Here is a 24,926-nt window from a genome sequence, read left to right as displayed (position 1 = left end):
AGGGATGAATGAGAAAAAATCAAAATTCCAGGTGGAAATATTAGAAGGAAAGAGTAAGCTCTTATCTAAAATGTACAATCAATTACTGGAATGGGATACTAAAGACGAGGAGGTGAAGGAGGTCATGATAAAGTGGGCCATAGATTTGGGATATAGTTTAGAATATGAGAGATGGGTGAAACTTTGGACTAAAGATATGAAATTTACAGCATGCGTTAGCCTCCGAGAAAATATGGAAAAAATGATGTATCGTTGGCATATTACTCCTGTTAAGCTTGGAAAAATGTACAAGACTGGAGACAAAAGATGTTGGAAATGTAAAAAAAAAAGAGGGCGACTTCCATCATATGTGGTGGTCATGTGAAGAAGTGAAGAGGTTCTGGGGCTCTATTTATGATGAATTGAAAAAGATACTGAAATACACATTTCCTAAAAAACCAGAAGCATTTCTTCTGGGAATGGTTGGTGAGGAGATTAGGAAAGAAGATCAAATCATGTTCCAGTATGCAACGGCAGCAGCCAGATTATTGTTGGCACAGAACTGGAAATCATCTAAAATCCCAACTATTAGTGAATGGCAAAACAAGCTATTTGAGTACTCTAAGCTAGCAAAAATGACACAGAAGATTAGGCATCAGAGTAATAAAAACTTTATTAATGATTGGAATAAATTTATATCATATATGGAAAAAAACTTAGGTAACATTAAAATAACAGTAGGTGAACTATAGAATCTGCGAAGTAAAGATAAAGATAGAAAGAAGGAACTGCAAGAAGGTTATCAATGTGATATAGCTTAAATTGTGGTGGAGGGAAGTCAGAACAATGTTATGATAATTAGTACTTTTGGAGAAACGTATTTACGTCTTGATGTTTTATTGTCTATATTTGTTTATTTTTCTGTGTTTGTTTCTTTTTTTTTTCTTTTGGCAAGTCTGTGATTTTAAAAGAGTGTATATTGGAAATAAAATTTATTTAATAAAAAAAAAAGTTTGTGGTCAACCAAGACTCCTAGATCACATGTACTGCTCTCAAGCCAGGTGTCACCCATCTTGTATTTGTGCCTCTCATTTATTTATTTTTTGCCCAAATGCAATACTTTACATTTCTCCCTGTTAAAATTCATCTTGTTTTGGCCCAGTTTGTTTTCACATCTGCCAGGTCTCTTCCAACTCTATGATTCTGATTCTATGACCTGGAGTTCTTTTAATACTCTTGGATGCAAGAGTTTAGACTCTTTAAACTTGGGAACAGATATTTGGCTCCATGACCAAAATGACCAAAAGGGTCAGCTTCTAGAGGACTGGAAAGATCATGATTGTACTTCCCCTACCCTCAGCCCTAACCCTGTTGAGTATTTTTTGTTATGAGACTGAGTGTTTGGGGCTGATGCTGTAGCATTCTTGTCTGGGGGCTTGATGGAAAAACAGAAAAGTGTCCCTCACCTAACTCTCCAATGCCCTTCAACAAGAATGCTGTAGGCAATATTGCTAAGCCCAAAGGGAGCAAAGAATTTGCTTCAGCTCCACAACAGCAGCAAGAATACTTATCACAAAGTATTGGAAAACACAAGATCTACCCACCCGGGAAGAATGGCAGATGAAGGTGATGGACGACATGGAACTGGCTGAGATGACTGGCAGAATCCGAGACCAAGGAGAAGAGTCGGTGGAAGAAGATTGGAAAAAATTTAATGTTTATTTTCAGAAATATTGTTAAATTAAGGAATGTTAGAAAGATGTTGGAATAAAACTATGTGGTTTTAGCAGAAAAGATATAAAGGATTAAGCAAAAATGAATTGGTGAAAGAGAATGTAAAATCACAGTATATTAAGATAAATTATTAAGATAAAAACAAAGCTGGAAAGGATTTGCTGAAATATCTAACTGAATTAGAATACAAAAATGGGAGGTGTGAGGAGGTCGAGGAAGTAAGCGAATGAAAGCAAGTGATGTAAAGGTTTGACTTGTTTCTCTTTATTTTATTTTTATTTTTTTGTTCTTGGATGATATTTGTTTTCTTATGTATTGTTCTTTCTTTTTCCTTTTTGATTGTTCTGTTTTGACTTATATTTTTTCTTTTTTTCTGTAACCTTTAAAAAAATTCTAATAAAAATTTACTAAAAAAGAAAAAAGAAAAAAAAAGAATTTGCTTCAGCTCACCATGTTAATGGCAGAGCAAAAGCTATGCATGAGTCATTCTCAATCTACTTTCAGGACTGATTTTAGAACCCCATCATGCAAACATGACTATCCACACAGGGACCATCTATTTTTCCCCCCCTGATACTGGATTTTAAGTTACAGTTACATCTTTTAAAACAGCTGTCAGTATATCACACTGTATTCCACTTGCCTTCCAAAGGAACACGTAGCTCTCCCCACATAGCGGGTTAGGTTGAGACTGCTGATCCAAAGTGATCAGTAATTTTTACGGTAATTACAATCCTGCTTTCCCTTGTACCAGCTTACCTTGACTTCAGTAAGGCCTTTGAAAAGGTCCCCCATGATATTATTGCAAAACAACTAGTAAAATGTGGGCTAGACAAAGCTACTGTTAGGTGGATTTGTAATTGGTTGACGGGCTGAACCCAAAGAGTGCTCATCAGTGGCTCACCTTCATCCTGGGGAAAAATGACTACTGGGGTTCCACAAGGTTCTGTCCTGGGCCTGGTGCTATTCAATATTTTTATAAATGATTTGGATGATGGAATAGAGGGCGTGCTAATCAAATTTGCAAATGACTGCAAACTGGGAGGGGTTGCTAATACACCAGAGGACAGGGTCAGAATTCAAAATGACCTGAATAGCCTAGAGAGCTGGGTCAAAACCAACAATATGGAGTTCCATAGGGAGAAATGTAAGGTACTGCACCTGGATAGAAAAAATGAAATGCACAGGTGGGGGACACTTGGCTTAACAACAGTACCTGTGAAAGGGATCTGGGAGTCTTACTCAACCACAAGCTGAATATGAGTCAACAGTGTGATGTGGCAGCTAAGAACACCAATGCAATTCTGGGCTGCATCAATAGGAGTATAGTGTCTAGATCAGGGGTCTGCAACCTTTAAGACAAAAAGAGCCACTTGGACCCGTTTCTGAAGGAAAAAACACCTGGGAGCCGCAAAACCATTGCGACATTTAAAACAAATATATCTCCAGAGCTGCGATTTGACAGCGGGCGGGAAGGTGCCGTCGGGACTAACGCACGCACCGCCCCCATGCGACGTCATAGCCAGTACAGCGCCCGCCACAGTGGGGAGTGTCGGGGCGCACAATGCACCTCCTCCCCTCGCTAGTATCCGCCCCGGAGCCGCGGCAAAGGTGTAAAAGAGCGACATGCGGCTCCGGAGCCGCAGGTTGCAGACCCCTGGTCTAGATCAAGTGAAGGAATGCCACCACACTATTCTGGTTGGTCAGACCACACCTGAAATACTGTGTCCAGTTGAAGAAGGATATTGTCAAGTTGGAGCATGTCCAGAGGAGGGTGACCAAAATGTAAAAGATCTGGAATCCAAGCCCTATGAGGAGAGACTTAGGGAGCTGGATTTGTTTAATCTAGAGAAGAGAAGATTAAGGAGTGACATGATAGCCATGTTTAAATATTTGCAGGGATGTCATGTTGAAGAGGGAGCAAGCTTGTTTTCTGCTGTTCTAGAGACTAGGATGCAGAATAATGGATTCAAACTATGGGAAAAGAGATTCCACCTGGGCACGGTAATCCAGTCAGGGAAAAAGGGAGGCATACTATGTTTAGGGCACCGTTTCCAGCCCCTTCCCCTTTTCGGGGTGAGCATAGTGGATACTAAAAAGGGCTGCTCAGTCATGGATACAGCTGCTGAGCTGCTCAACTGCCTCATTCCTTGAGTCAGAACGACTGAACGCCCATGTGTCGGTTCATGACTAGGGGCTTCACATTCCTGCCCCCGTAGCCATTTAGTGATCGCCATGGGGGGAGGGTTTGGGGGAGTTGGGTTGGGTTTTTGGAAGATGCCTGTGCGTGAATTTGTTTTATGTGTGTAGATCAGTGCACGCTGACCAACGCACAGTCTTCGCAGTAGGGCTGTGTTCTGATGGCTTGAGTAGTCACGACAAACTGGTGGATCCTATCTGCTGCAGCCTTCATCTGCCTTCAGAGCCGTTGTAACACACTGCTTGTTATCACCCGCCTGTTCTGCCGTTGAGGACTTCTTGGATCATTCTTTGTCTAGCTCCTTCCCTGTTATGTACTAAGCTTGGATGCTAGAACAATAGGCAAGTAGGATCCTAGAATGCAAGAACTGATTGGCTTGCAGGAAAAGACCAACCAGGCTCTAGGAGGGAAGCAGAATCAGCCAGTCAGATGGGACTCATTGTGTAAATAATGTATATAAAAGCCTGAGGTTTGGGGGGAAATTCAGTCACTGTTTTACAAGCTGCAATAAAGAGCATGAAATCACTACAGGACTCTGAGCATATTTAATTTTCTTTGACCTTACCGCCTTGGGTGACCCTGCTGGGAGTACGAGATTCCCAACCGCTTCACTCACAAGGGTCATAGGAATGTGCAAGCCCATTCACCATGACAAGTGAGAGAACTGAGATAGATTGCACTGAGCCCTGGTCTCATTAGACAAAGCGTTCCACCAAAAAGGCTCTGGCTGAGGACAGCTGGATATGTTTTGGGCCAGGGACCTCCAGTAGGTTGCTGTTAGATGAGTGTCACACTCATGGGGGGTGTATTGGAAGATAATTCCCACAGATAAGAAAGGTCACAGACTGTTTAGGGCTTTAAAGATTAGCACCAAAACATTGAACCTGATTCCATACTCCACCTGGAGCCAATCCAGCTGATGAACAACCAACTGAATGTGGGCTCTCCACAAAGTCCAAGTAAGAACTCATGCATCTGCATTTTAGACCATATGGAGTTTCTGGAGCAGTCTCAAGGGTAGCCCTGCATCTCTCTCTCTCTCTCGCATTTATACCCTGCACTCCCCGGCTCAGGTGTACAGCAAGTTAAAGTAGTCTAGTCTGCAGGTGACTACTGCATGGTTCACCATGGCTAGGTTGGAAAGGGACAGGTACAGTACCGATTGCCTAACCTGACATAGATTCAAAAATTCCAGTTTGGCTACATTTGTGACCAATGCCTCCATAGAGACAGACGCATCCAGGATCAAAAAGGGACTCCTGATGGCAGCTACAGGTGACTATTGCGCCCCATGAAGAGCTGGGAGCTGGCAAACCGAACTGAAATCATTCTGGCCCAGCCATTGGGCGCCCATCTTTAATGGATAGAGATTAAGCCGACTCCATTTCCTCCATCCCAGCACACCCACCTAAAAATTGGCCAATATATCCAGGGTAGCATCTGGCCAGGGCCATGAAGCAGTAGATCCATGATGTTTGTGGTCAGATCTGTGGTTGTGTACAAGATATTTGAATAAAGGGTGAATTTGGGGTTCCCCAATGCCAAAAGTGTGACGATCCATGAGGATCCGTGCTTCAAAACCACGTTTTTGGTCCATGGTGTTGCCAGGGAGCCGTGGATCCTAGTTTTTTGTGGTGCAGGCTGTGGCCCTGGCCATGATGTGTGATTTGACGGTGAGTTTGGGTTGGCCCAATGGAAAATGCGTGAGGATCCATGAGGATCCGTGATTCAAAACACGTTTTTGGGCCATGGATTTGCTAGGAAGCCGTGGATCCGTGATTTTTGTGGTGGATGCTGTGCCCATGGCCATGATGTTTGATCTGATGGTGACTTTGGGTTGATCTAGTGCAAAAATCATGAGGGTACACGAGGATCCGTGTTTTTTAACCATGTTTTTGCGCCCCAGCGGCCCCACGAAATAGTGGATGCGTGATTTTTTTGATGCTGTCTACAGAGTAAGACATAGTCTACAGTATCATGGTGGTTTTATTTAATTTGAATGAAAAAACCATATGAATTCACGAGGATCCGTCTAGATCCGCCTTTTACCTTTTTCCTTCAAAAACATACCAGTACAAGCAGTTGTGGCATTTCTGTGCACTCTGGTTTTCACCAATGTACCCCATTGCGCCAGAAGCGGTTGAGTCCTGCGGGCCATGTGACCCGGAAAAGCTGTCTGGGGACAAACGCCAGCCCCCTCGGTCTGACAGCGGAGACGAGCGCCCCAACCCCACAGTCGCCTGGGCGGAGAGGACAAAGAGATGAAGATGCAGTGATGGGGAAGGGAGGGCCCCCCAAAAAGGGCCCTTACTGGGCCCCGGATCTATGCATGCCAGCTGCAAAGTGGGAACCCAACACCTGCAGGGCTTGCCTGGCAGGATGAAGCCCCTCCCGTGCAGGAGATTACCCTCCCCCCACGCACATCAGCACTGGGATATTCAAAGGAAAAGGAATCCTGGACCTTTACGTCCAGTCAAAGGCGACTGTGGGGTTGGGGCGCTCGTCTCCGCTGTCAGCCCCCCCATCTTGTGCAGACGAACGACAAGGGAGGTGGGGGTTCCCCGTTACCATTCTGCCCTGTGCATCTGGATCCCTACTTTGAAAGGCCTTTCCTGGAAGCGCCTTCCCTGGGACCCACCGGCAGGGTCCGTGGGATCCGGCTGCCAAGTTGGGGACCTGCAGAGTCTCCTTGGAAGTCTCCCCTCCACACACACGTTTCTCTTTCCCTGGGGGGCCAAGAGATGCTCCCCCTGCCCTGCATCCCAGGGGCCCTTGATGCAGAGTCCTTGGCCCAGATGGAGAAGGGAGGGCAGCCCCTAGAGCGCAGAAGCAGGAAAACGGCAGGCAGGGAGAGGGAGGGAGGGGCGGTCTGGGTGCCCTCGGCTTGCCAAGGGTTAAAAGGAGCAGAGCTGGATTCCTAGAGAGGACAGGAAGGGGAGGGCGGGGGAGGGCAAGGTCCTCCCCAGCAGAAGCCCCTCCCTGCCCAGTCCCTTCCTGCGAGCAAAGAGGAGGCTGCTTTGTTCTCTCTGCTTTGCAAAAACTTCCTCGGTGCCCCTCCTGGAACCCGGTGAGTCTCTTCTCTCTTCCCCCTTGGGGTGCAGCGGGGAGAAGGGGGTCCCAGGGCTGCAAGGGAGGAGGCAAGGGGCCCCCCGTCCAGCTCATGCATGGGGGGGAGACCCCCAAGTCAGGGAGCAGAGGGTCCTGCCCCCAGTTCCTCTCCGCCAAGCCAGGGAGGGGCTGAGTCTCCAGCAGGTCTGCAACTCTCTTCTTTGGGGCAACAAAAGGGGGGCATGCAAATAAGCCCCCTTCAGATTGAGGGGAAAGTCGCATTTCATAAGACAGAGAAGCATCCGAGGACTCCGAGGAAGGAGAAGCCCTGTGGAGTGGGGAGATACAGCCCCCCCCCCAAGTGTGGAGACTGGAGGGGAGACCCTCTCCCACCATCTACCCAACTACAATTCCCAGAGTTCCCTGGCAAGAAGGGGGGATTGGTGACCACTCTGGGAATTGCAGTCTTTGGACAGCAGGGCTGAAGCTGTCTCCTTGCAACTCTCAGCGTCCTGAACCAATTCTGGCTCCCAGGATTCTTGGGAGGAGTCCCTAGGGCCGGGCGAGATCTGGTTTCCAGCCTTGTTAAACATCTGCTCCTCCCAGCAGAGCAAGTGCACAGACTGGCATGTGCCACTCTTGGGAGCAGGAGCTGCATCCAGCCTTGCTCAGCTCAACATTTTTAGGAAGACCATGCCCCTCCTGCCCTGGCAAGGCACTGGGGTGAAGCTGCAACACCATCAGCATCCTGTGTCAATAATAATAATGATAATAACAACAACAATAGTATTTACCTGCTACCCAGTTGACTGGGTTTTCCCAGACACTCTGGGCGGCTTCCAGCACGTACAATATACAGGGCTGCCTTCAGGTGTCTTCTAAAGGTTACATAGTTACTCATCTCCTTGACATCTGATGGGAGCGTGTTCCACAGGGAGGGCGCCACTACCAAGAAGGCCCTCAGCCTGCTTCCCTGTAACTTCTCTTCTTGCACTGAGGGAACTGCCAGAAGGCCCTCAGTGCTGGACCTCAGGGTCCAGGCTGAAGGATGGGGTTGGAGATGCTCCTTCGGGTATCCTGGGCAGAGGCCGTTTAGGGCTTTAAATGTCACCACCAACACTTTGAAAGTAGTTCCTTTAGGAGCGGTCTTACATGGTTCCAGCAGCCACTCCCAGTCACCAGTCTAGCCTCCGCATTCTGCAGAACAATAAGTGAATGACACAGAAGTTGTTGCAGACTAAAGTTAGAAAAGCTTGAATTGCTACAAATGGTATAAGGAAACATGATATGGAATTAAGGGAAATGATGGTGTTGACCTGGAGTGGTTACAAAATTTCTGGTCTCTCCCCGAGTGCCACGGGCCCTGCTCCAAAGAGAGCTTCTCTAAAGAAAGCACAACCAAAAATCACTCCCTTTTGCGTGAATAAGGAAAATGAGGAGGTGGCTAAGAAACAGCAGGAGCCAGATCCTATTCCCAGCCTTCTAGGGTCTCTCAGCAGCTCTAATGATGAGCAGAAAGAGGTTTGGGGCCCAGCCAGCTCAACTGCTAAGGCATCTCTTGCACTGAGACGTGGGGGCACCCACATGTAATAGCTACTCGGCTGTATTCTGCCCATGCTCTGGGGCTGCAGTTTTCAGGCTTGGGGACAGGATGGTGCCTGGTTTTTGCACCAAGTTCTATTCATAAGCCCCACTGAGTTCAATGGGGTCCACTCTCAGGTCACTAGTGTGCAGACCATGCCAGCCTTACGAAGCGGGGTGAGGTGCAAACAGATTAAACTGGAATCACTGGAGATGTTTCAAATGGGGTTTCTGTTGGGAAGGGGCTGCCCCATTTGTGCTTCTCCAGGAGCAGGGGAATATCTAGGGCAGGAGAATCCCTGCAGGGCCTCTGAGGCTCCCTTTGTTTCTTCCTCTCTCCCAGGGCCCTGCAGCTTGTGGTGGCTTCTCGACTCCTCAGGAAGGATGAAAGAGACTGAATCTGTAAAGCTAGCGAGGATGGAAGGGGGAAGATGGACAGTTGACCTGGTCAGGTTGTCTCCTGCATCCCTCCTCACAGCCTCTGAGCGTTGCCTCCCAGGGACCTCCAAGAGATCTGGTGAGTCCCAGGGGAGGGGAGATGGGGACATGGATGGATGGGGCTGGAGAGGTACTGGGGCTTGCTCATTTTGGGGGTGGGATGAGGCAGGCAGGCGGATGGAGTTTGAGAAGATGGGGACCTTTTTGGGCTCCTCCACCTGCCTTCCAGCGCCTTTGACATCTCCGGGCAATTTGAGCCAGGAATACGTCACAGCTCCCCGGCCACCGCGATGTATTGGCGCCAGTACTGTGCTCTGAATGCCCTACCAATGTCAGAGAACTCGCTGATCCATCGCGCAGCACTAGAAGCCATGATTCTTTAAATTACCTGATCCTAATTTCAGGATTGACTGCAGATGGGGCCTCTGTGTTTCGCCTTTTACTTTTCTTTTAGGAATAACTTTTCCTTTTCTTTTAAAAACAAGGATCATATAGGACTAATATATGATACAAATATGTAGACTGAGTCTTCTTAGTCTTCTCATGTGATTCTCAAAACTAATAGAAGTAATTTGCAGGAATTTCTATAACATATGGTTCATCGTTAGTGGTCAGTGTATCAGTTCTGAGTTCATGAATTGGTTAAAATTGGGCGGGGGGAGGAGGAGAGATAGGAGAGAACAGAGCAACAGAACAAGTGACTGATCCATCGCGCAGCACTAGAAGCTGATCCTAAATTCTTAAATTACCTGATCCTAATTTCAGGATTGACTGCAGGTGGGGCCTCCGTGTGTTGCCCCATTATCTTTTCTTTTTGGAACAACTTTTTATTGCTTTTAAAAGCAAGGATTATAGGACCAATAAATGATACAAATGTATAGGCTCATTCTTCTCATGTCATTTGAATATCTCAAAACTTGCAGAATAAATTTGCAGGAATAACATGTCGTTCCTCGTTGGTGATCAGTATATGAGTACTGAGTTCATGAATTGGTATAAATTGAAACAAAAAAGGGTAAACAGCGGAGAACAGAAAACATTCAACTTCGCATAGCCGAATTCCTAGTCAAAAGCTCTTGTGGCCGTTGTGCTTAGATTAAGTGTGAGTAATAGTCATTTTCCATCTTATGTTACCAATTAAACTATCCTTATTTTTCGCTCTATCGGACGCACTTTTCCCCCTCCAGAAATGAAGAGGAAATGTTTGTGCGTCCTATGGAGCGAATGCAGGCTTTCGCTGAAGCCTGGAGGGCGATAGGGGTCGGTGCGCAGCGGGGGTTGGCGCTGCACACCCGGGCTTCAGGCTTCAGGCTGCTATCTGCAAGCCTTCGGAGCCTGGCGGGAACTCCCACCGCGATCAAAAGGCTTGTGGATAGCTGCCTGTTCTGGGGACGGAGGCTAAAAATGAAGCCAAGAGAGTTAGCGGGATCCATCCCGCTCGCTGTCTTTGCTTCTGCCAAAGCCGCCCGCAGCCTCTCCCGGCTGGAGAGTTTGCGTGCGACTAAAGAGGAAGCCAAGACAGCCAGCAGGATGGATCCTGCTTACTGTCTTGGTTTCTTTGCTCTTTGGGGCTGGGGGGGGAATAAATTTTTTCCCTTTATTTCCCCCCTAAAGACTAAGTGCGCCCTATGGTCCGGTGCACCCTATGGAGCTAAAAATACGGTATACAGAGTTGGTCTCCTCATGAAAATGAGAGGAGAAATGAGAAGTGAAGTAAGAGATTTATTAAAAAGTTTAAATTTAGACCAAATTTAGATTGAGGCAACAGCTGGTGGGGAGTGTGCGGGTGAAGATGTTCCTGCTTGTTTCAGAGGAGGCACGGATGTTGCTGGATCCTGACAAGAGAGCTTTGCGTAAGGAAGTCAAGGAGGAGAATTGTGGGATCATGGACCCTCTCATTAAACATCAATTTTGAAATTCCATACATACCTCTATTTCGGGGTGGCCAACTTCCAAGAGACTGCGATCTACTCGCAGAATTAAAAACTGGGAGTGATCTACCCCTGTTTTTGAGGGGTTCAGGTCAAAGTTGTTGAGCTTTTATTAGCAACGCACCAAAGGAGCGCTGGGGGGAAACCAGCCTCCAGCCTCAGTTTGTAAGCTCTGTCTTCCATTCTCCAACAATGGAAGGAGGATCCGGGAGGGGGCCAGCGATGGACTGCGATTGACCAAAACCTTGCAGGGATCTACCAGTAGATAATGATCGACCTGTTGGACACCCCTTTTCTATTTGATGAACCTCCAGTATTTGGATGGAGACCAACAGCATCTGGGATTTTAACATCCACACCGTGAGCCCTGAATGGAGGGATATCAACGGTTTGTGAATATTCTTTGTCTGGTCATGCCTTTTGAAACAATGACCAGGATTGTCTGAACCACCCGGGCCTTCTTAAATGTGGGCTTGAGAGTTTTTAGGAAGTTGAAGTAACTTCTGTCAGGTTTGTCGTTTTGGCTTCTGTTTGCATTTGATTGACCAAAGAGATGACTGACCTTGCATATGGGGTGGATTCCAGGAATGAGCCAAATCAAATCTATCCCAGATAAAAGCCAAGCAATATGTCAGTTAATACCAGCCAACAAAGGCAGTGAAAACTATTGTAAGGCCTCACATCTAACTTCAGTCCTTCCTTTATCACAAGCATTCACTAACTTTGTTCAATGATGGATGTGAACCACGTCCCCTTCGCTCTGAGTGGGGTTGGGGTCCGGGGCAGCAATGCAGAGTTAGCACGACTTACCCTAACGTGGCAGTGCATTGCTGGGGGAGGGGTCAGGTGGTGGGTTTCTTCTTGAGGCGATAATTATATTTTCTCTTCATTGCAGTTGGTGATGAATGGGAAGGGAAGAACAAGGGGGACCACAACAGAATCCACATATCAGAGAAATCAAATAAATATTCAGAGTATGGAGAGAACATCGGCCAGAGCTCCCAGTCCACCTCCCATCAACGAAAGAGCTTCATTCGGAGGGATAGCCTCACTTCACATGAAAGAATTCACAGAGGAGAGAAATTGTATCACTGCAGAGAATGTGGAAAGAGCTTCAGTCGGAAGTATATTCTCACTTCCCATCAAAGAATTCATACAGGGGAGAAACCATATCAGTGCTTGGAATGTGAAAAGAGCTTCAGTCACAGGCAGAATCTCACTTCCCATCAAAGAATTCATACCGGGGAGAAACCATATCAGTGCTTGGAATGTGGGAAGAGCTTCAGTCAGAGCAGCAGTCTCTCTTCCCATCAAAAACTTCATAAAGGAGAGAAACCCTTTCAGTGCTTGGAATGTGGAAAGAGCTTCAGTCGAAAGGACACTCTCACTTTTCATCAAAGAATTCATACAGGGGAGAAATTCTATCAGTGCTTGGAATGTGGCAAGAGCTTCAGCCACAGTCGGAGTCTCTATTCCCATCACAAAGTTCATACAGGAGAGAAACCACATCAGTGCTTGGAATGTGGAAAGAGCTTCAGTGAAAGCAGCAGTCTCACTTTGCATCATAGAATTCATACAGGGGAGAAACCATATCAGTGCTTTGAATGTGGGAAGAGCTTCAGTCAGAACAGCAATCTCGCTTCCCATCATAGAATTCATACAGGGGAGAAACCTTTTCAGTGCCTGAAATGTGGGAAGAGCTTCAGTAGGAGCACCCATCTCACTTCCCATGAAAGAATTCATTCAGGGGAGAAATCCTTTCAGTGCTTGGAATGTGGAAAAAGCTTCAGTCAGAGGGAGTGTCTCACTTCCCATCAAAGAATTCATACAGGGGAGAAACCATATCAGTGCTTGGAATGTGGGAAGAGCTTCCGTCAGAGCAGTAGTCTCACTTCCCATCAAAAAGTTCATACAGGAGAGAAACCACATCAGTGCTTGGAATGTGGAAAGAGCTTCAGCCACAGAAATAATCTCACTTCCCATCAAAGAATTCATAAAGGAGAGAAACCCTATAAGTGCTTGGAATGTGGGAAGAGTTTCAGTCACAGAAATAATCTCACTTCCCACCAAAGAATCCATACAGGGGAGAAACCCTATCGGTGCTTTGAATGTGGAAAGAGCTTCAGTCACAGCTGCAGTCTCACTTCCCATCACAGAATTCACACCAGAGAGAAATCTTCTTAGTGTTTGGAATGTGGGAAGAGCTTCAGTCAGAGTGCCACTATCTTGGCCCACCAAATAATTCATACAGGGTTGAAAGCATATCAGCGCATGGAATGTAGATAAAATTTCCCTCGTAAAAAAGTCAATTCAAGAACTCACAGCAGGGTGAATAATAGATAGATTTGGAATCTAGTCCAACTCCCGCCAATGCAGAAATCTCATTTGAAGCATCCATGACAGATGGCCATCCAACTTCTTAAATACCTCCAATGAAGGAGAGTCCACCCCCTTCTGAGGGAGTTCCTTTTCACTACTGGCTCTTATTATCAAAAAGTTCCTCCTGATCTTTAGGAGACATCTTCTTTTGTGTTGCTTGAATCACCTCTTCAGATGCCTTCATGACCTTGAGAAGGACTTCTGTATGTCTGAGAATGTCCAGGGGATTGGACCATGCTCTATATTTGGGGGGAAACCCATGGAGAGGAGTCTGATATAGGGCTTAAGTCATCTAGGCATTGGTCAGATTGTCATAATTACAGACATACTTACTGGTTCGGATGGAAGTGATTCTTATTCAAGGGGAAGTGGTGACCCTGAGATTACAGGTGCTCTCACCAATATTGTCCAAACGTCCAGTAAAACTTTGACACAGCAGACCAATACCTGCTGAGGTCAATGTATTAGGAGGTTAGGTTTAGGGCCGTGTGGTATTGCTTCATTGTATGTGGGGTCCCTATAAAGGGAACTTCTTCCTCTAGGTGGGAGGGAGACTGGTCAATTTACCATCAGTTGAATGTAACATTTAAGTTAGATTGTTTTAAACGGATTTGCAGAACAAAACTCACAGTATGAAAGGGAGTTATTAGGCTCCAGGGTTAAAATATTATCTAAATGTTACTGGAGTGGGATACAAAGAATGAAATGATAAAATCATGAATGAGAAGCTGGGCCAGAGATGTAGGACAAAACATTGACTTTGCTTTATGGGAACAACTGTGGAAAGTAAATTTAAGGTTTGCATCTAGCTACATGCTAAGGGAAAATTTCATGAAGATGATGCATAGGAGTCAATCAAGATGATCCAGGGTCTGAAACCAAGCCTTATGAGGAGGGCTTGAAGGAACGGGGGTGGGGGGCTTATCTATTTCAAGTGAAGTTTGCCGAAATCTACGCTTGCGACATGGGCTGTCATACGTCTCCTGTGACATGACTGCGACAATGTCCGACGAAATAAGTTCAAACAAATAAGTATTCCATGCCTCTACTGTCCATTTTCCTCTCTCTTTCCAACCTAAAGCTATCGTTGCCTTTCCCGCTAATATCATAGCTTTGAAGGTAAACTGGTCACCTTTCTCTGTTGCCATGTTTCCAAGTATATCCATTGTCATGAAATCAAAATCTATTGAGAGCTTCACTTTAAAAATTTCATTAATAACGTTTAGGATTTCCCCCCAGAATTCCTTTACCTCTGGGGATTCCCTGTACATATGGGAAAACCATCCCTTGACTTATTCACAGTGCCAACAGCTAGAATTCAGTCCTGCTACCATATTAGCAAGCTGGGCTGGAGTTCTGTACCATTTTAGAAATAATTTTAATTTCAGCTCTCTAAATTTGCTTACTTTAATCTCATCTGTTCCTTTCATTATCCTTTCGACCTTTGCTTCGCTAACTTGTTCTTCCTTCCTCCACATCTTGGTTACCTATATTCTCTATTACTTCCTGCAATGACTTTAAGAAGAAGAAGAGTTTGGATTTGATATCCCGCTTTGTCACTACCCGAAGGAGTCTCAAAGCGGCTAACATTCTCCTTGCCTTCCTCCCCCACAACAAACACTCTGTGAGGTGAGTGGGGCTGAGAGACTTCAGAGAAGTATGACTAGCCGAAGGTCACCCAGCAGCTGCAAGTGGAGGAGTGGAGACGCGAACCCAGTTCACCAGATTACGAGACTACCGCTCTTAACCACTACACCACACTGGCTCTCCTTTAAGGACTCTCCTCTATACATACCTTTAACTATATGATATCCCAGATTTTCTTCAAAGTCTGGTATACCTGCTGTTGCAGCTTCTTTCTAGAAAATTTAATTATTACATTCCTGGGGGATTTTCTCCCCTTAGGCCCTCGGCAGCTATGGGCTCGTTCCACATCTTCTGCCTTCAAACTAACTCCTTGAGTACTACTACTAATTTATTATTTATACCCCGCCCATCTGGCTGGGTTTCCCCAGCCACTCTGGGCGGCTTCCAAGAAAACACTAAAATACAATAACCTATTAAATATTAAAAGCTTCCCTAAACAGGGCTGCCTTCAGATGTCTTCTAAAAGTTTGGTGGGTGCCACTACCGAGAAGGCCCTCTGCCTGGTTCACTGTTACTTGGCTTCTCATACTGAGGGAACCACCAGAAGGCCCTTGGCGCTGGACCTCAGTGTCCGGGCAGAACGATGGAGGTGGAGCATAGCCAGGTACTCAAAGTTTCTTCCAACTCTTTAGCCTGTATTTCTTCCGGAATTCCTCCCAGAATCATATTAGCTCTTCTCTGGGGGTCCGGCTATTCTGACCCCTGTTTAGATAGTGTAGTTACTTTTTTTTTTTCATTTTCCTGGGCTAGCTCTTTAGCTTGAATTGCTAATTGCTTCACTCCCTTAATTTTGACTCCTTCAAGCATTACAATATATAAATCCTAGTTAAAATATTTTTTAAAACTTCCACCACACGTCTCTTAGTTATCTTGCTCGCCTTTACATCTGTTCTTCAATCATTTCCCTTCCTTAGGTTCTTTCATAATCCGTCAAATCTTTATGTTCTCTATATTCTTCACAAGGTTAGTCTAAGCACAGCCAAACTTTCGTATTTGAGCCCTGCTTGTATAAATATTCATTTAAGCATTCCCATTGTTTCTGTATTATAGTTTTGGATTTATGCCTTATTAAATCCGTCAATTTTGCCAACTCCAGGTACTCACATAGTTTACTTAACCAGTCCCCTTTTGTAGGGATATAATTTCCTTTCCAGTGACTGGCTACCAACATTTTGGCTGCTGTTGTTGCATACAGAAAGATGTTAATTTTGTCTTTGGGGATATGCTTACTCAAGATTCCTAGTAAATATACTTTTGCCCTCCTGATATATGATACTTTATCAATTTTTTAATCTCTTCATGGATCATCTCCCAAATTTTTTTGATCTCTGGACATGTCCACCACATATGGTATAGAGTTCCTTTCATTCTATTACACTTCCAGCATTTATTACGATTTGATCTATTCGTTTTTGCCAGTCTGTCTGGTGCATATACCATCTGTGGTGCATCTTCATATAATTCTCTCTTAATGAATACTAAGCTGTAAAAATTATATTTTTTCCTCAAAACTTTTTCCAATCTTCAGAATCAATTGTATATCCTAAATCCCGTTCCCACTTTAGAATATTCTCTCCTTTGACTTCTTGATCTGGGAGGACTTTATCTAATAATCTATATATTTTAGAGAGTGTTTTTTGATTATTTTGTAAAACCTCTCTTTCTAATTTTGATATTTTATTTCCCAAATCCCCTAGTTTTTATATCTTTCTTGTATGTAGCCTTAAATTGGAAATATTCTAACCAATTTATTCCCAGTAATTTGAGTTCTTTTAATTTGATACAGTGGTACTTCGGGTTACCAATCCGCTTCAGGTTACATACGCTTTAGGTTACAGACTCTGCTAACCCAGAAATAGTGCTTCAGGTTAAGAACTTTGCTTCAGGATGAGAACAGAAATCGTGCTCCGGCTGTGCGGCAGCAGCGGGGGGCCCCATTAGCTAAAGTGGTGCTTCAGGTTAAGAACAGTTTCAGGTTAAGTATGGACCTCCGGAATGAATTAAGTACAGTGGTGCCTCGCAAGACGAAAAGAATCCGTTGCGCGAGTCTCTTCGTCTTGCGGTTTTTTCGTCTTGCGAAGCAAGCCCATTAGCGGCTTAGCGCTATTAGCGGCTTAGTGGGCTTAGCGGATCAGCTGATTAGCGGATCAGCGGCTTAGCGGATTTTGCAAATTTTTTTGCAGATAAAATCACTCATATTCGGAAGGAGCTAGACACCACTGTGGGAGCAGGGCTGGGGTGGGAGAGTGCTAGAGCCCTGTCTAGTCAAGTTGCATGGAATCAATTTCAATCCGTTACCCCCGAGGATGTGGACAGGCTGCTTGGACGCGTGAAACCAACCACCTGTCTCCTTGATCCTTGCCCATCCTGGCTAATAAAAGCAAGCCGGGAAGGGCTGGGCGATGGGCTCTGCGGGGTGGTGAATGCTTCCCTCTGTGAGGGAACATTCCCAGATCCGCTGAAAGAGGCGGTCATTAAACCGCTTCTTAAAAAAACATCTTTAGACCCGGCCAGTATGGCCAACTATCGCCCAGTCTCAAATCTTCCATTCTTGGGCAAGGTGATTGAGCGCGTGGTTGCTGAACATATCCAGGCATGCCTGGAGGATGCGGACCATTTGGATCCCTTCCAATCGGGATTCAGGCCTCATCATGGGACTGAAACTGCCTTGGTCGCGCTGGTTGATGATTTCCGACGAGCTAGGGACAAAGGTGAGAGCTGTTTCCTAGTTCTGCTGGATCTCTCAGCGGCCTTTGATACAATCGACCATAGCATCCTTCTGGACCGTCTAGAGGGGCTGGGAGCTGGGGGCACTGTTATGCAGTGGTTTCGCTCCTTCCTCCTGGGCCGGGTTCAGAAAGTGGTGGTGGGGGATGAGTGTTCAGACCCCTGGGCCCTCACTTGTGGGGTGCCTCAGGGTTCCGTCCTCTCCCCCATGCTTTTTAACATCTATATGAAGCCGCTGGGAGAGATCATCAGGGGGTTTGGACTGGGTGTCCATCAATATGCAGATGATACCCAGCTCTACCTCTCTTTCAAATCAGAACCAGTGAAGGCGGTGAAGGTCCTGTGTGAGTGTCTGGAGGCAGTTGGAGGATGGATGGCAGCTAATGGATTGAGGTTGAATCCTGACAAGACAGAAGTACTGTTTTTGGGGGACAGGGGGCGGGCTGGTGTGGAGGACTCCCTGGTCCTGAATAGGGTAACTGTGCCCCTGAAGGACCAGGTGCGCAGCCTGGGAGTCATTTTGGACTCACAGCTGTCCATGGAGGCGCAGGTCAATTCTGTATCCAGGGCAGCTGTCTACCAACTCCACCTGGTACGCAGGCTGAGACCCTACCTGCCCGCGGACTGTCTCGCCAGAGTGGTGCATGCTCTGGTTATCTCTTGCTTGGACTACTGCAATGCGCTCTACGTGGGGCTACCTTTGAAGGTGACTCGGAAACTACAACTAATCCAGAATGCAGCAGCTAGACTGGTGACTGGGGGCAGCCGCCGAGACCACATAACACCGGTCTTGAAAGACCTACATTGGCTCCCAGTACGTTTCCGAGCACAATTCAAAGTGCTGGTGTTGACCTTTAAAGCCCTAAACGGCCTCGGCCCAGTATACCTGAAGGAGCGTCTCCACCCCCATCATTCTGCACGGACGCTGAGGTCCAGCGCCGAGGGCCTTCTGGCGGTTCCCTCATTGCGAGAAGCAAAGCTACAGGGAACCAGGCAGAGGGCCTTCTCGGTAGTGGCGCCCGCCCTGTGGAATGCCCTCCCATCAGATGTCAAAACGATAAACAACTACCTGACATTCAGAAAACATCTTAAGGCAGCCCTGTTCAGGGAAGTTTTTAATGTATGATATTTTAGTGTGGTTTTTTTTGGTTTCTATGGAAGCCGGCCAGAGTGGCTGGGGAAACCCAGCCAGATGGGCGGGGTACAAATAATAAATTATTATTATAAATTTTTTGTCCACATCCATTAATAATTCATCTTCCTGTACTCCCATCCACTTTGCTAACTCTTGGATTATTTTATTCTCAATTTGTTCATTTTGGGATTCAGGAATTCCTCAGAAGTGCAGAACCATTTGATGCCAATACATGTCCTAGACGGCAATCTGATCTAATAATTGCTCTTGTGCGTTCTTTCTCTCTGTTATGTCATCCGGTATAATCTCCTGATTTTTCCTCAGGTCTTTATTTTCATCCTGAATCCGTTTGGACACTTCTTCTTGTCTTGATTTTTAATTCTTCAACTGTTTTGTCTAGCTCCTTATTTTTTATTGTCAGGTCTTTTACCTGACCTTGGAGATCTATTATTATTTTTAAATGTTGTTCAATCTTATTGTTCATTGAATCCGTTTTATCATTTATATTTTTGTTCATGTTGACTATCAAGTCTATCAAATCTGCACTGGGATCAGTTTCTGCTATTGAAAGTCTCCTACCTTGGGAGCTGGCAGTAACAGTTATTTTAGATTGTATTTTCTTCTCAGCCATCTTGACCTTCCATTTCTTTTTCTTATGTACACAGGTTAATATGCTTTGGCCCAGGTTTGGCTGGTGATGTCTTTAAATAAGACCAGAACCTCCAAGTCTGTAATATTTCAAACTGTTGGGAGCCGTCAGGTTATGACTATTATTCCCACTATTTAATAATGGAAGAGATAGAGGAGTCGGCTTCAAATGCAGAGGATGAGCACATCAACACATTTTGCCTGCACTTTTAAAATTGTCTGCCAGATGGCGCTGTGCACTTTCCCTTCTTTTATTACTAGCCTTGGCTTGTCTTCTTTCCCGGTTCCTAATTCCCAGAATGCTTTTTAACTGTCCTTCGTCTTTCTCGACCGTATCAGAGCACTTCCCTCGACCCACCACTGAGCGCACCACACAGGGAAGTCTCATTTTTGCTTTTGCTTCTGTCTGCGTTTTGTTGACCAAAGAGATGACTGACCTTCAACATGGATTGGACTCCATGACTGAGCCAAACAAAATCTATCCCAGATAAAAGGCAAGAAATTCCAGCTAAAAAAGGCAGTGAAAACTATAGTAAGGCCTCACATCTAACTCTGCTCAGTTCTTCCTCTATCACAAGCATCCATTAACATTGTTCAATAATCTGGAGCTCCGTTTCTTCCTGAAGCTCTAATGAGCTACTCTCTTCATTGTAGATGGTGATGAATTGGAAGGGAAGAACAAGGGGAACCACAACAGAATCGACATAGCGGAGAAGTCCGATAAATATTCAAAGTGTGGAGAGAACATCCGTCAGAGCTCCCAGTCCTCCCATCAAACAAAGAGCTTAATTCAAAGGAATAGCCTCACTTCCCATCAAAGAATTCATACAGGAGAGAAACCATATCAGTGCTTGGAATGCGGAAAGAGCTTCAGTCAAAAAGACAGTCTCACTTTCCATCAAAGAATCCATACCGGGGAGAAACCTTATCCGTGCTTGGAATGCGGAAAGAGCTTCAGTCAGACTGCCACTCTCATGGCCCACCAAATTATTCATACAGGGTTTAAAGCATATCAGCGCATGGAATGTGGAGAAAATTTCACTCGGAATGGTAGATTTGGAATCTAGTCCAACCCCCGCCAATGCGGGGGTCATTTCAAGCATCCATGACAGATGGCCATCCAACTTCTTCTTAAATACCTCCAATGAAGGAGAGTCCTCTCTCTTCTGAGGGAGTTCCTTTTCACTGTTGTCTCTTACTCTCAGAAAGTTCTTCCTGGTCTTTAGGAGGAATCTCCTTTTGTGTTGCTTGAATCACCTCTTCAGATTCCTTCATGACCTTGAGAAGGACTTCTGTATGTCTGAGAATGTCCAGGGGATTGGACCAGGCTCTATATTCGGGGTGAAACCCATCGAGAGGAGTCCGATATAGGGCTTAAGTCATCTAGGCATTGGTCAGATTGTCATAATTACAGACATACTTATTGATTTGAACGGAAGTGATTCTTATTCCAGGGGAAGTGGTGACTGTGAGATTCCCTGTGCTCTCACCAATATTGTCCAAACGTCCAGTAAAACTTTGACACAGCAGACCAATAGTTTACCCGCTGAGGTTGATGTATTGGGAGGTTAGGTTTAGGGCCGTGTGGTATTGCTTAATTGTATGTGGGGTCCCTATAAAGGGAACTTCTTCCTCTAGTTGGGAGGGAGACTGGTCAAGTTACCATCAGTCGAATGCAACATTTAAGTTAGATTTTTAAAAATGGATTTGCAGAACAAAACTCACAGTTTGAAAGCTTGCTATATGCTAAGAGAAAACTTCATGAAGATGATGCAGAGGAGTCAATCTAGATCAGGGGTGTCAAACTCAAATTCATCGGGGGCCGCATCAGCAGTTTGGTCACCCTCAAAGGGCCGGTTGTATCTGTAGGACTATGTGTCCACTCTTTATTATCATAAATTATTGTCACTGCATTCAATTATTACTGTTTTTTGTAATAATGTAATAACTAGCTCTGAAAGCAGAAACATAGTCAGAATAATGGCAAGTAGATATTCAAATGTACAATTATTGTACAGTAATATTTTTTTAAAAACATACAAATATTGCCAAACAATTTTAAACAACTCTTGATGAGACATTTCATTCTGAATCTGCTAGCCAGAGCCAGGCAGAGGATGATGGCACCAACAAAAATCCTGGCTATGCCCATGACGTCGTGGTTCACCCTTGAGTTTAGAATCGCTCCCCAAGCCCTCCTCCCCGCCCCGACCGCCTCCAACCCGCCTGCCAATGGCGGGGAGCCCCGATGGCTCCCTCTCCGCCAGCCCGGAGCCCCGGCAGCCTTACGTGAACCCCGCCTCGGCAGGAGCATCGGCGGCGACGGCGGCAGCAGAGCCACCGATCTTTGTGGCAGCGGCAACAACAACGGGAGGGGGCCTGCCGGTGGCTCGGATTGCGCCTGCCCGCCTTGGACGCCCGCATCCCGGGCGGACCTCTCTCCCTCCGCAGCCCTCCTCCCCGCTCGGGAGCCTTATGGGGGTGGCAGGAAGCGCCTCTGCCCTCTCCTGCCTGTGGGGAAAACGCGGCGGCCGGGCTGGGCGCGCAGGCTCTGAGAGGCAGCCCCGGCACCAGCAACTGACTAGTGGCCTTTGCAGCAGCGGCGGCGGCACCAGCGGTGGCAGCCTGCCCCCCACCCCACTCCAAACATGAGCCCCCCCTTGGGGAAATAAGCCCCCTTTCCTCGGGGGCAGACAGAGCGCCTTTCACCCTCTTCCCCCACCCATAGCATCTCCCTTTCCAGCGCCCTCCCTCTGTCCGTCCCTCCCTCCGCCGGCCCGGTGCTTGGAGGCTTCTATGAGTGTCCGCTTGGGGGGAGGCCAGCAGGAAGGTAGCCCCCCTCGCCCCCGCGGCGGCCCGGCTCTGGGAGGAGGAGGAGGAGGATGTTTTTGCGCACCGCGCTGGCGACGAGCAATGAGCGCAATGCCGAGATGCACCAGCGCTGCCCGGTGGTCACCCTTGACCCGCCCCCCACCCCAGCGACACCTCCGCTGTCCCCGCAGCCCTCCACCCTGGCCAGCAGCCACTCGGAAAAGGGCTCGTCATGGTCCAGCCACTCTCTGGGCGCTCACTGACGCAACTCCATCGCCTCCTGCGCCGACGAGCAGCCTCACATTGGCAACTACCGCCTCCTCAAGACCATTGGGAAGGGAAACTTCGCCAAGGTCAAGCTGGCCAGGCACATCCTGACAGGAAGGGAGGTGGCTATTAAAAAAATCGACAAGACGCAGCTGAATCCAACGAGCCTCCAGAAGCTCTTCCGAGAAGTGAAGAGTTTAGAATCCCCCCCCCCATATTAAAATTGGAGCGATTAGTTCAGTGAGAAAAGATCATTAGTTCGCCAGGGAAAAGATCAAAGCGGAGCGTAAAGATATAGTAAAGAGGCTTGGCAGGGTTTTTACCCCGCAAATCACGCTTGCTTGGCTCGGGGGCGTGTGTGTTGTGTGTGTGTTTTCCTCTTCTCCTTTTCCCCTCCCACTTCTCCCTGGGTTTCCCGACGGCGCACAGACGGCTGGGCTGCTTCGCTGCCTGGTGTGCTCAGGGTGGGCGCACGTGTTTGGGGCTGCCTGGGATTGGCCGTGACGGGGATCCGGCGGGGGCTGCCACCTGGCGGGCTTGCTGATCCCGTATCCGGAGGCTTTCTCTCTCGCTCCCGTCCTTTTAGAGTCTAAATAAATGAATAATAAAAGGTGAAGGCCGGCGGCGGCTACACGGGCCACATGACAAGGTCTCGCGGGCCGGATTCGGCCCGCGGGCCTTGTGTTTGACACCTGTGATCTAGATTATCAAGGGTCTGAAACCAAGCCTTCTGAGGAGGGCTTGAAGGGACGGGGGGGGGCAGCGTATCCATTTCAAGTGAAGTTTGCCAAAATCTACGCTTGCGACATGGGCAGCCATATGTCGAGATTTTCCCGGACATTTCAGCAATTTCCGCCCAGACGCTGTTTACAATTCTGGATGTATGGCAACCATGTCTATATACAGTGGTACCTCGGTTCTCAAACAGCTTAGTTATTGAACAACTTTGAACTCGAATGCTGCAAACCTGGAAGTCAGTGTTCCAGTTTGCGAACTTTGCTTCGGAAGCCGAACGTGCTCCTGAGCTTCTGTTTTCACTGTTGCGCTGCTAATTTGCGCCCCCCTCCATTGTAATCAAAGCCTTCCATTTCCAATTGCAGTGTTCTGAGGTGATATTTGGAGCTTATATCTGGTGCTCTTTTCTTTTTTTTCTTTTTTTTTGCTAAAAGAAATTGTGTTTTTATTTGGCTTTTTCGTTTTTGTGACTGTGGCTTGTTCTCTGTTTTTGATTGATTGTGTGACTGCGGCAATGTATAAAAGCCCCCCATCCAAACAATGTCTATCAATCAGTGCAGGTAAGAAAAAATAATAATTTTAATTTGAATCTAAAGTACTGCCTTCTTTCTTTTATAGTACAGTACATTGATTATTGCTTTCATTTTATGGATCAGTGCTCTCGTTAGATAGTAAAATTCATGTTAAATTGCTGTTTTAGGAGTTGTTTTTAAAAGTCGAATTGATTAATCTGTTTTGCATTACTTTCTTTATTTAAAATTTATTTTATTTTATTTGTGTTTAGGATTTCTTACATACATATATTATGTTCTTACAATTTTTAAATTTTCTCATACAATTTTTAAATTTTAAATTATACCCATTGTCATGAAATCATAGAATCATAGGATCATAGGATCATAGAGTTGGAAGAGACCACAAGGGCCATCGAGTCCAACCCCCTGCCAAGCAGGAAACACCATCAGAGCACTCCTGACATATGGTTGTCAAGCCTTTGCTTAAAGACCTCCAAAGTAGGAGACTCCACCACATTCCTTGGCAGCAAATTCCACTGTCGAACAGCTCTTACTGTCAGGAAGTTCTTCCTAATGTTTAGGTGGAATCTTTTTTCTTGTAGTTTGGAACCATTGCTCCATGTCCGCTTCTTTGGAGCAGCAGAAAACAACCTTTCTCCCTCTATGTGACATCCTTTTATATATTTGAACATGGCTATCATATCACCCCTTAACCTCCTCTTCTCCAGGCTAAACATGCCCAGCTCCCTTAGCCGTTCCTCATAAGGCATCGTTTCCAGGCCTTGGACCATTTTGGTTGCCCTCCTCTGGACATGTTCCAGTTTGTCAGTGTCCTTCTTGAACTGTGGTGCCCAGAACTGGACACAGTACTCCAGGTGAGGTCTGACCAGAGCAGAATACAGTGGCACTATTACTTCCCTTGATCTAGATGCTATACTCCTATTGATGCAGCCCAGAATTGCATTGGCTTTTTTAGCTGCCGCGTCACACCGCGTCACACTGAAATCAAAATCTATTGAAAGCTTCCCTTTAAAAATTTCATTAATAACCTTTAGGATTTTTTTCCAGAATTCCTTTACCTCTGGGAATTCCCAGTACATATGGGAAAACCATCCCTTGGCTTGTTTACAGTGCCAACAGCTAGAATTCAA

General features: G+C 46.2%; 1 protein-coding gene across 1 annotated transcript in view; it reads left to right on the top strand.

Annotated features, from left to right (window-relative positions):
• The first annotated feature begins 6,843 nt into the window (after window positions 1-6,843).
• Window positions 6,844-24,926, top strand: part of LOC309524444 (uncharacterized protein) — a 30,248-nt gene continuing 12,165 nt past the window's right edge. Inside the window, exons 1-2 of the mRNA XM_082242380.1 lie at window positions 6,844-6,980; window positions 8,886-9,059. Of these exons, the coding sequence (XP_082098506.1) occupies window positions 8,927-9,059 (133 nt within the window). The 5' untranslated portion in view covers window positions 6,844-6,980; window positions 8,886-8,926. The remainder of the gene's footprint in view (window positions 6,981-8,885; window positions 9,060-24,926) is intronic.

The sequence above is a fragment of the Podarcis vaucheri genome, assembly GCF_965113315.1.
Source record: "Podarcis vaucheri genome assembly, contig: HAP1_SCAFFOLD_188, whole genome shotgun sequence".
Taxonomy (NCBI): domain Eukaryota; kingdom Metazoa; phylum Chordata; class Lepidosauria; order Squamata; family Lacertidae; genus Podarcis; species Podarcis vaucheri.
Note: the sequence above shows the minus strand (reverse complement) of the source record. Positions and strands in the feature narration are given on the sequence as shown.